A 12,540-nucleotide genomic window follows, 5' to 3' on the forward strand; every position below is an offset into this window, starting at 1 on the left:
AGTAAGTTTTGAGAACACAAATCTTGGTATTGAAAACAAAAGGAGGGGGTGGTGTGTTATCTCTGACCTACGCTTAGCTCGGGTTTTGCAATATGCATGAACTTAATTAACACGGTTATAAAAAGTGATGGATTGAGTCAATAAACGGAGTCAGATGCTGAACCAACAAAGGTGGATCTTCTCCCTTCACTTCAATAGGTGGGGATGGACGGAGATGAGATCTCTTTGAAGCCAAGTTGTGAAATGATTGGTTTATTACAAAGGGCGTGGATGCAGGGCCCTGTTGCAGCCGCCAGCCCCAGCCCGGAGCAGGGCCCAGAGAGGAGAGGCTGAAAGTGTGAGAGAGTTAAAGACAAAGTTTAAGAGCAGAGAGCGTGTAGAGAGGAGGGGGTGAAGGAGTGCAGAGGGAAGGCAAAGAGACAAAGAAAGAAAAGGGCACGAAGAGGAGCAGAGAGCGGGCAAAGAGATAACGGAGACGAGAGATAAGAGAGAGCAAAAAGAGAGTGAAGCTCCCGTTACAACACAATAAATCATCTTCAGTGTTGAATATGCAGATTCTCATTAACCAATCTACTACAGCATGCATATCTTATAACATTTCCACACAACCTATAAGAATCACTTCATTACCATGCTATGTTTACGTGTTAAACCCTAAATCTTATTCTTTGGGCCTTATCTGCCAAGCTGCAAGGCCTGCTCTGACTCTTAGGCCTGCCTGTTTGCACAGGGAATTGTTTCCTCCAGGGGGGATTACATTCAACTAATGTGGCCACTGCCTTTGTGCTTACCATATGTAATGCCACTGTTTATGTTATCCATCCCATCATTGCCCTAAGATTAAACCATGAAAAAACAATACTCTATCCTTCAGAACATAGAGTGTGGGCACGAAAAGATGAATTAAAAGTGGCAGACAGTAAACTTAGAATCCTGCATTACTAGAGAACAAATGGGATTCGTTTGTGAAAGCAATACTGTTAATGCCCAAGATGTGTTTCAACTGGTCACAACTGAGGTATCTCAAAGGTTGCTTTCATCTCAATCTCCTTTATAGTTTCTATATTCTCAAAATCTTTTGCTAGGCAGTCCTATTGTTTCATCCTGCCCAACATCCATCCCATAATCTGAAGCTCAGACACACACCCTGAGCAGCACAGCTTCTGAAAACCATGAAAGCTCCAAGCTGAGGCCTCACTGTTGTGTTGTGTTGTAATGTCCTGTTTTAGACTTCCGGCTCCCTTCCCAGGTGTGCCCATACCCCTCTCCCCTCCCCCTCGCCCCCTTGCTGAGTGAGTCCTTGTTGAAGAGAAGGGAGATGACCCACCTGTTGTGGTGTGTTTTTAGCTTCCGGGTCCCTTCCTCAGGTGTGCCAATATTCCCTTTTCCTTCCCCCCTCGCCCCTTGCTGAGTGTGCCCTGTCAATCAGGCTAACATACCAGCAAGGCGTCATGTGGTTGGTCGATTTCAAAGGATGCTCCTCAGGCCTGGGGGACATTGGCCCGTATAGGTGTCCCTAGTCCCTTGAGACCCTGCCCCTTTCACCTGGTTGGTGGCTCACCTGTCCCCTCCCCTTCCCCTGTCCCCGAGCTTAAAAGGTTAATGAGACCATGCGGCCTCAATTCTGTATTGGAATATGAATCCCAATATAACCAGTTAGATGGTGCCTGGGCCAGTTCTGACCCTCGCTGCTGGGCCAAAGGCAGCACTGTGGTGTAATTCACCCCAGAGATACCTTGGCTGGCGGAGAGTGCAGCGGGGCACAAGACGCAAGTCCAGGCTTGTCAGGGACTCCGTTTACCTCAGGAGAGAGAGCTTCTGGCGATGGTGAAGAGAGAAAGGAGAGGATTCTGCTGGAGGGTTATATCCAGATGTTTATTCCACGGGTACAGAGGTCTGAACCGGGGCAATTCCTCCAACAGAATGGAGGCCACATGGTCTCATTAACATTTTAAGCTCAGGGCAGGGGAAGGGGAGGGGACAGGTGAGCCACCAACCAGGTGAAGGGGCAGGGTCTCAAGGGACGAGGGACACCTATACGGGCCAATGTCCCCCAGGCCTGAGGGACCAATCACACGACGCCTTGCTGGTATGTTAGCCTGATTGACAGGGCACACTCAGCGAGGGGGAAGGGAGAAGGTAAAACAGGACATTGCAACACACCACAACAATTCTGGTGGAGCAGTTGCCCTGGTTCAGACCTCTGTAACCATGGAATAAACATCTGGACAACCCTCCAGCAGAATCCTCTCCTTTTTCTCTTCACCATCGCCAGAAGCTCTCTCTCCTGAGGTAAACGGAGTCCCTGACAAGCCTGGACTTGTTCAGTGCCCTGCTGCAATCCCCAGCAGCCAAGGTATCTCTGGGGTAAAGCACCACAGTGCTGCCTTTGGCCCAGCAGCGAGGGTCAGAACCGGCCCAGGCACCATCTAACTGGTTATATTGGGATTAATATTCCAATACCCACCTTTGTTGGTCAGCATCGACTCCAGTTTATTGATCAAATTCGACACCTTTTATAACACTGCTAATTCACTTCATGCATATTGCAAAATCTGAGCTCCCCATAGGCTGTAGAGAAAACTTCAACTCCTCCTTTTGTTTACAATACCAAGATTTGTGTTCTCAAAACTTACTTTTACTTTCCCAAAACAGCCAAAGATAGAATATTTACCTGTTACGAGAAAACTGTCTGAGAACCCTGAGAACCTAGTTGTTTACAGAAACAGGCTGTGAGAATTTGCTCCTCACAGCTGCCTTTTAAGCCATTTCTGAAAAAGTCTCCAACAAGTCCTGTCAATCAGGCTTCACATTCCAGGAATGTTGTTGTGTGGTTGGTCAAGTTCAAAAGATGCCCAGAGGTCATTGGCCTGTCTGGGTGCCATCCTCCCCTGAGACCCTGCCCCTTCCCTCCCCCTCCCCTGGGAGCTTCAAAAGGTGAATCAGGCCATGCCATCGGGATTCTGTTGGAGCTGTTGCCAAGATTCAGACTTCTGTGATCATGGAATAAAGCTCTGGATAAAACCCTCCAGCAGAATCCATCTCCTTTTCCTCCTCACCATTAGCTTGAAGCTTTCCTCCTGAGGTAAACAGAGTTCCTACCAAGCCTGGACTTGTTCAGCTGCCCAGCTGCAACCACCAGCAAGCTAAGGGTTCTCTGGGGTGATACACCACAGCAAGCTAAGGGTTCTCTGGGATGATACACCACAGCAAGCTAAGGGTTCTCTGGGGTGATACACCACAGCAAGCTAAGGGTATCTCTGGGGTGATACACCACAGCAAGCTAAGGGTTCTCTGGGGTGATACACCACAGCAAGCTAAGGGTTCTCTGGGGTGATACACCACAGCAAGCTAAGGGTTCTCTGGGATACACCACAGCAAGCTAAAGGTGTCTCTGGGGTGATACACCACAGCAAGCTAAGGGTTCTCTGGGATACACCACAGCAAGCTAAGGGTATCTCTGGGATGATACACCACAGCAAGCTAAGGGTGTCTCTGGGATGATACACCACAGCAAGCTAAGGGTTCTCTGGGGTGATACACCACAGCAAGCTAAGGGTTCTCTGGGGTGATACACCACAGCAAGCTAAGGGTTCTCTGGGATACACCACAGCAAGCCAAGGGTATCTCTGGGGTGATACACCACAGCAAGCTAAGGGTTATCTGGGATGATACACCACAGCAAGCTAAGGGTTCTCTGGGGTGATACACCACAGCAAGCTAAGGGTATCTCTGGGGTGATACACCACAGCAAGCTAAGGGTTCTCTGGGGTGATACACCACAGCAAGCTAAGGGTATCTCTGGGATGATACACCACAGCAAGCTAAGGGTTCTCTGGGATACACCACAGCAAGCTAAGGGTTCTCTGGGATGATACACCACAGCAAGCTAAGGGTTCTCTGGGGTGATACACCACAGCAAGCTAAGGGTGTCTCTGGGATGATACACCACAGCAAGCTAAGGGTTCTCTGGGGTGATACACCACAGCAAGCTAAGGGTTCTCTGGGATGATACACCACAGCAAGCTAAGGGTTCTCTGGGGTGATACACCACAGCAAGCTAAGGGTTGTCTGGGATGATACACCACAGCAAGCTAAGGGTTCTCTGGGGTGATACACCACAGCAAGCTAAGGGGTCTCTGGGGTGATACACCACAGCAAGCTAAGGGTTCTCTGGGGTGATACACCACAGCAAGCTAAGGGTTCTCTGGGGTGATACACCACAGCAAGCTAAGGGTTCTCTGGGATACACCACAGCAAGCTAAGGGTTGTCTGGGATGATACACCACAGCAAGCTAGGGGTATCTCTGGGGTGATACACCACAGCAAGCTAAGGGTTCTCTGGGGTGATACACCACAGCAGCAGCGAGGGTCAGACTGGCCCAGGCACAATCTACCTGGTAATTTTGGGATTCCCGTTCCAATCCCTCACCCTCCGTGTTTGCCGCCGCAGCTTCGGTTTCAGCGAGAAGTCGGCGATGAACGGCCGCGTGCCCGTGGGGCTCTACGGCAACGGCTTCAAGTCGGGCTCCATGCGCCTGGGCAAGGACGCCATCGTCTTCACCAAGAACGGCGACACCATGAGCGTGGGGCTGCTGTCCCAGACCTTCCTGGAGGTCACCAAGGCCGAGCACGTCATGGTGCCCATCGTCACCTTCAGCAACCAGCATATCCTTCCTGCGTGCCCGGGCGGGGTTGGGGAGAACAGCACCCAAAAGGAAAGCTTGAGGTTGTTTGTGGGTGTTGGTAGTGGTAGCAAACTTTTCTCTGTAGAGAGGAGAAAGTTTTCCACTTTATATCAAAGTTTTCATCTTTATATCAACATGTGGAAGGAAGGGGACCAGAACACCAGCTGTGTTCTGTAAGTATCCTTATATTATATGTATTATATGTATTATATATATTATATATATTATATATATTATATATATCCTTATATTATATATATTATATATATCCTTATATATTCTGTAAGTATCCTTATATTATATATATTATATATATTATATATATTATATATATTATATATATCCTTATATATTCCTATATTATATATGTTATATATATTATATATATCCCTATATTATATATATTATATATATCCTTATATTACATATATTATATATATCCTTATATATTCTGTAAGTATCCTTCCTGTATTCTTTAAGTATAGTATTCTTTAATATAATCTAGTATCTTAAAATACTAAATTAGCCTTCTGAGAACATGGAGTCAGATTCACCATTCCTCCCTGCCATGGGGCACCCCACAAATCCAATACTCATTACAGGTCTGGTTTATTTTATATATATATATATATTTTATATATATATATATATATATATATATATATATATATAAATATATAAAAATATATATTAAATATATAGATTTATAAATATATATAGTATATAAAATATATATTATATATATTATATATAAAAATATATTCTATATATTCTATATATTATATATATTATATGCATTATATATATATATTATATACATACATACATACATATATATATATATATATATTTTTTTATATGATAGATAATATTATATATTATATAGAATAACTTACCCAGCAAATAATCAGCTCATGAATATTCTGTAATTTCCATTGGCCACACCATATGAGCTCTTTTGTTATCATTTGTTATCATTGTTATCATACCCAGCTAGGCCCAAGGACGCGCGATTTTTAATTTTATCTCAATTTTTATTGTAGAACTTGGAATTAGCCACGGCTTTGTGCTTTTCCAGTCCCTAGTCAGCTGAATTCCCAACATCAACATTGTCAAATTTGATATCATTTATATCAAAAATGGATTCGGATGAAAATGTATTTCAGATTTTTATATAGATCAAGTTTCTCCTTGGAGAAGAGAAAATTTTTGAGTTTCTATCAGAGTTTCCAGTTTCTACAAAAACATCAAGTTTATATCAAATATCAAATTTATATCAAATTTTTTGATATAAAATTTATATCAAATTTTCAAATTTATATCACATTTTTAAATTGGATACAATTTATATCAAACGTGAATTTATATCAAATTTTTATTATCAGATTTATACATGGATGTTTATATCAAGTTTCTCCTTGGAGAAAATTTTCAAGTTTATATCAGAGTTTCCAGTTTATATAAAAACTTCAAATTTGTATCAAATTTTCAAATTTAATATCATTTATATCAAACATGAATTTATATCAAATTTTTATATCAATTTTTATATAAAAATTAAATTCAATATAATTTATATCAAAAATTAATTGAATTAATACAATAATTAATTGAATTAATACAATAATTAATATTGTATGAAAGTATGAAAATTTATATCAAATTGTATGAAATTGATATCAAGTAAAGTATTAAAATTGATATAAATTTTTTTAATTTTCAGGCTTATCAATTTTAATAAAAAAATTAAATTCAATATCATTTCTATCAAAAATTAATTGAATTAATACAATAACTAATATTGTATGAAAATTTATGTGAAATTGATATCAAGTAAAGTATTAAAATTTATATCAAATTTTTTAATTTTCAGGCTTATCAATTTTTATATAAAAAATTAGATTCAATATAATTTTTATCAAAAGTTAATTGAATTCATACAATAATTAATTGAATTAATACAATAATTAATATTGTATGAAAGTATGAAAATTTATATGAAATTGATATCGAGTAAAGTAGTAAAATTTATATCAAATTTTTAAATTTTCAGGTTTCTCAATTTTTATATCAATTTTTATATAAAAAATTAAATTCAATAGAATTTCTATCAAAAGATAATTGAATTAATACAATAATTAATTGAATTAATACAATAATTAATATAGTATGAAAGTATGAAAATTTATATCAAATTGTATGAAATTTTATCAAGTAAAGTATTAAAATTTATATCAATTTTTTTAATTTTCAGGCTTATCAATTTTTATATAAAAATTAAATTCAATATAATTTATATCAAAAATTAATTGAATTAATACAATAATTAATTGAATTAATAGAATAATTAATATTGTATGAAAATTTATATGAAATTTATATCAAGTAAAGTATTAAAATTTATATCAAATTTTTTAATTTTCAGGCTTAGCAATTTTTATATACAAAATTAAGTTCAATATAATTTCTATCAAAAGTTAATTGAATTAATACAATAATTAATATTGTATGAAAGTATGATAATTTATATGAAATTTATATCAAGTAAATTATTAAAATTTAAATAATTTTTTTTAACTTTCAGGCTTATTAATTTTTATATAAATTTTTATATAAAAATGAAATTCAATATAGTTTCTATAAAAATTAATTGAATTAATACAATAATTAATTGAATTAATACAATAACTAATATTGTATGAAAATTTATGTGAAATTGATATCAAGTAAAGTATTAAAATTTATATCAAATTTTTTAATTTTCAGGCTTATCAATTTGTATATCAATTTTTATATAAAATATTAAATTCAATATAATTTATATAGAAAATTAATTGAATTAATACAATAATTAATATTGTATGAAAGTATGAAAATTTATATCAAATTGTATGAAATTTTATCAAGTAAAGTATTAAAATTTATATCATTTTTTTTAATTTTCAGGCTTATCAATTTTTATATAAAAATTAAATTCAATATAATTTATATCAAAAATTAATTGAATTAATACAATAATTAATTGAATTAATACAATAATTAATATTGTATGAAAGTATGAAAATTTAAATTGTATGAAATTTATATCAAGTAAAGTATTAAAATTTATATGAAATTTTTTAATTTTCAGGCTTCTCAATTCTGATATCAATTTTTATATTAAAATTTAAATTCGTTATCATTTCTATCAAAAATTAATTGAATTAATACAATAACTAATATTGTATGAAAATTTATGTGAAATTTATATCAAGTAAAGTATTAAAATTTAAATAATTTTTTTTAACTTTCAGGCTTATTAATTTTTATATAAATTTTTATATAAAAATGAAATTCAATATAGTTTCTATCAAAAATTAATTGAACTAATGCAATAATTAATATTGTATGAAAGTATGATAATTTATATGAAATTTATATCAAGTAAAGTATTAAAATTTCTATCAAATTTTTAAATTTTCAGGCTTAAAAAGTTCAAGCTAGAATCTAAAACTTTGGGCTTTGTGCTTTCCCAGCTCACCTGCACCTGCACAAGCAGTGCGATAAATTAATGATAAATTTAGCAGCATGCAAAGCAGCATGATAAAATGTAATGATATAATTGTTAGATGTGATGATTATTTAGTAATTAAATATAATTATTATATAACCATAAGAAGAATGGTGAGAAATTATGTTGGGAATTCAGAGAGGAGCTGAATTGATGTGTGTGGGATCTCAGCAGCTCAGGACTGAGGTGTCACCGAGAGCACCCTTGGGGGGCTCGGGAGTCCTGGAATGTTCCAGAAGTGTCTGGTGGCTGGACTTTGATCCCACACAGGAGACGACACCTGTATGAGGACAGGAGGGTTTCACCGGGGTGAATGGTGAAGGGATCAGTTAATTAGAGAGTGAGACACAGGGTTTAGGATTTCTGTACAGGGGGGTTTAGAGAAGTAAGATGGAGGAATTGGGGCGTGTCCTGTCCTTCTTCTTCTTCTTCTTCTCCTCCATCTTCTGTGGTGATGGTGGCACTTTGGGATTGGTCATTACTAAAAGTGCACTGGGCAATAAGGGTGAAAGGTATTGGGGAAAAATGATAAATATTGTACACGTAACTTTGGGTATAAAGATAGGTGACCGCCCGGAGGGCAGGGAGTGTGCTCATGGCTGGCTGCTGAGCAGAGCTCTGTCGGGCCCAGAGAAAATCTTTTAGATAAACAATTAATAAACACCGAGACTGTGGGATCTCAGCAGCTCAGGACTGAGGTGTCACCGAGAGCACCCTTGGGGGGCTCGGGAGTCCTGGAATGTTCCAGAAGTGTCTGGTGGCTGCACTTTGATCCCACACAGGAGACGACACCTGTATGAGGACAGGAGGGTTTCACCGGGGTGAATGGTGAAGGGATCAGTTAATTAGAGAGGGAAACACATGTAGCAAACCCCTCAGGTTTAGCCAGGGCCCCTTGGAGAACAGAATGCTGACACAGCGGCAAAGAAGTTTCCTGTCTCCAGGGACATCCGCCTTGTACCTTATCCCTATAGCCATGGAAGGCAATATTGTGTTAAACCCTACCATTGGTCACTTATGGTCACTCTAACACCTTTGCCATTGGTCAGGATTGGATCCAGGCCAAGGGTATAACAGTAGCACACTGTACCCCTGCTAACTCGGAAGAAGAAGAGCTGAGACCCTTCACGGACCCTCCAATAAAGCCACACACGTGGAACAGCAGCGTCTTCTGCTTCTCCTCTCTCTACCATCTGCTGGAGCCTTAGGCCAAGGGAAAAGCTACCCAGCAAGCAAAGCTGAAATCACAAGAGCTGCCTGATCACTAAGAGCTGAATATTCCCTGCTTGCTAGGGGCTGACCCACAGCCTTGGTCTGAGAGCGAGCTGGCTTCTGGCACCCAGTGCCCTTGGGGACTGAGCTCTGGAGCTGGAACAGCTTGCATAGGATACGACCAAGCAAGGCTCATTTATGTCGGGCCGAGAGAAAATCTTTTAGATAAACAATTAATAAACACCGAGACCGAGAAAAGAACTGAAGCCTCTTCTGTTCCTTTGAAACGTGGGCTGCCCCAAGGCCACCCCAGGCCTTTCCAGGCCATCCAAACAGCTGAAAACCAGACAATGTGTAGAATAGAACAATGTAAGTTTAATAATTAACATGAAAGTTATGTAATGATAGAGTATCAAACATGGTTGGAATCAGATTTGGGTTGGATATACCCGATTCCCAGAGCTTTAATAAAAAGCCCCACATATAATTCTGTGGTTTTGGACACTGACAGGAATTCTGGGATGTGCAGTGGGAATTTGGGAAGTGAGTGCTGGAATTTCTCTGTTTTGTGTGATTGTGTCCTTAACGAGGCCACGGCAGCTGAGCGAGCCCGGCGAGAGCAGGAGCAGCCTCAGGGCCATCCTGGCCCACTCCCTGTTCCCCAGCGAGGAGAAGCTGCTGGCAGAGCTCGATGCCATCATGGGCAAGAAGGGCACCAGGATCATCATCTGGAACCTCCGGAAGTAAGGGAAAGTCACTCTTTTACATCTCACTAATTTCATATTTTCTTCCAGTGTATGCAAATTTAGAAAGATAAACCCAGTCTCTTACATCTCATCAATTTCACATTTTCTTTCAGTGTGTGCAAACATGGAAGCATCTGGAACCTCAGTAAGAGAAACCCAGTTTCTTACCTCTCATTAATCTCATATTTTCTTTCAGTGTGTGCAAACACAGAAGGATTTGGAATTTTGGTAAGATAAACTCAGTCTTTTACATCTCATCGATTTCACATTTTCTTTCAGTGTATGCAAACATAGAAGGATTTGTAATGTTAAAAAGTAAGAGAAACCCAGTCTCTTACTACTCATTAATTTCACATTTTCAGTGTTGGCAAGCACAGGATTTGGAATGTTAAAAAGTAAGAGAAATCCAGTCTTTTACCACTCACTAATTTCACATTTTCTTTCAGTGTGTGCAAACACAGAAGCATTTGGAATCTTAGAAAGTAAGAGAAACCCAGTCCCTTACCTCTCACTAATTTCACATTTTCTTTCAGTGTGTGCAAACACAGAAGGATTTGGAATCTTACAAAGTAAGAGAAATCCAGTCTTTTATCTCTCACTAATTCCACATTTTCTTTCAGTGTGCAAACACAGAAGGATTTGGAATTTTAGAAAGATAAACTCAGTCTCTTAAATCTCATCGATTTCACATTTTCTTTCAGTGTGTGCAAACAAAGAAGCATTTGGAATCTTACAAAGTAAGAGAAATCCAGTCTCTTATCTCTCTTTAATTTCACATTTTCTTTCAGTGTATGCAAACATAGAAGGATCTGGAATCTTAGAAAGTAAGAGAAACCCAGTCTTTTATCTCTCACTAATTTCACATTTTCTTTCAGTGTTTGCAAACACAGAAGGATTTGGAATCTCAGAAAGGAAGAGAAACCCAGTCACTTACATCTCACCAATTTCACATTTTCTTTCAGTGCTGCAAACTAAGGGTTTGTTAATGTTTAAAAGTAAGAGAGAAACCCAGTCTCTTAGTACCCACAATTCAACATTTATTCATGGGCAAACATAGAAGCATTTGGAATCTCAGAAAGTAAGAGAAATCCAGTCCTTTACCTCTCACTAATTTCATATTTTCTTTTAGTGTATGCAAACATAAAAGGATTTGGAGTCTTAGAAAGTAGGAGAAACCCAGTCTTTTACATCTCTTTAATTTCACATTTTCTTTCAGTGTGTGCAAACATGGAAGGATTTGGAACCTCAGAAAGAGAAATCCAGTCTCTTACCATTCACTAATTTCATATTTTCTTTTAGTGTATGCAAACAAAAAGATTGGAAGTCTAAAGTAAGAGAAACCATCTCTTTACATTCACTAATTTCACATTTTCTTTCAGTGTGTGCAAACATAGAAGCATCTGGAACCACAGTAAGAGAAATTCAGTCCCTTACCTCTCACTAATTTCATATTTTCTTTCAGTGTTTGCAAACATAGAAGGATTTGGAATCTCAGAAAATAAGAGAAACCCAGTTTCTTACCTCTCATTAATCTCATATTTTCTTTCAGTGTGTGCAAACACAGAAGAATTGGAATCTTAAAAAAGAAAAACCCATCTCTTACCTCTCATTGATTTCACATTTTCTTTCAGTGTGTGCAAACAGAAGCATCTGAAACCTCAGTAAGAGAAACCAGTATCTTACCTGTCATTATCTCAATTTTCTTTCAGTGCATGCAAATATAGAAGGATTTGTAATGTTAAAAAGTAAGAGAAACCCAGTCTCTTACTACTCATTAATTTCACATTTTCAGTGTTGGCAAGCACAGGATTTGGAATGTTAGAAAGTAAGAGAAATCCAGTCTTTTACCACTCACTAATTTCACATTTTCTTTCAGTGTATGCAAACATAGAAGCATCTGGAACCTCAGTAAGAGAAATCCAGTCTCTTATCTTTCTTTAATTTCACATTTTCTTTCAGTGTGTGCAAACAAAGAAGGATTTGGAATGTTAGAAAGTAAGAGAAACCCAGTCCCTTACCTCTCAATAATTTCCCTCTTTGCATACACTGAAAAAACCATAGAAGGATCTGGAATCTTAGAAAACAAGAGAAATCCAGTCTCTTACCTCTCATTAATTTCATATTTTCTTTCAGTGTATACAACCAAAGAAGGATTTGGAGTCTTAGAAAATAAGAGAAATCCAATCTCTTACTTTTCACTAATTTCATATTTTCTTTCAGTGTGTGCAAACATAGAAGGATTTGGAATCTTACAAAGTAAGAGAAACCCAGTCTTTTATCTTTCACTAATTTCACATTTTCTTTCAGTGTGCAAACATAGAAGAATCTGGAATTTTAGCAAGCT

At 37.7% G+C, this 12,540-nt stretch overlaps 1 protein-coding gene across 1 annotated transcript in view; it reads left to right on the top strand.

Moving 5' to 3' along the window:
- MORC3 (MORC family CW-type zinc finger 3) overlaps window positions 1–12,540 on the top strand; it is a 44,688-nt gene that overhangs the window by 17,977 nt on the left and 14,171 nt on the right. Inside the window, exons 4-5 of the mRNA XM_064705177.1 lie at window positions 4,454–4,667; window positions 10,045–10,193. Coding sequence (XP_064561247.1) covers window positions 4,454–4,667; window positions 10,045–10,193 — 363 coding nt within the window. The remainder of the gene's footprint in view (window positions 1–4,453; window positions 4,668–10,044; window positions 10,194–12,540) is intronic.

This window comes from Zonotrichia leucophrys, chromosome 1 (assembly GCF_028769735.1).
Source record: "Zonotrichia leucophrys gambelii isolate GWCS_2022_RI chromosome 1, RI_Zleu_2.0, whole genome shotgun sequence".
NCBI lineage: Eukaryota > Metazoa > Chordata > Aves > Passeriformes > Passerellidae > Zonotrichia > Zonotrichia leucophrys.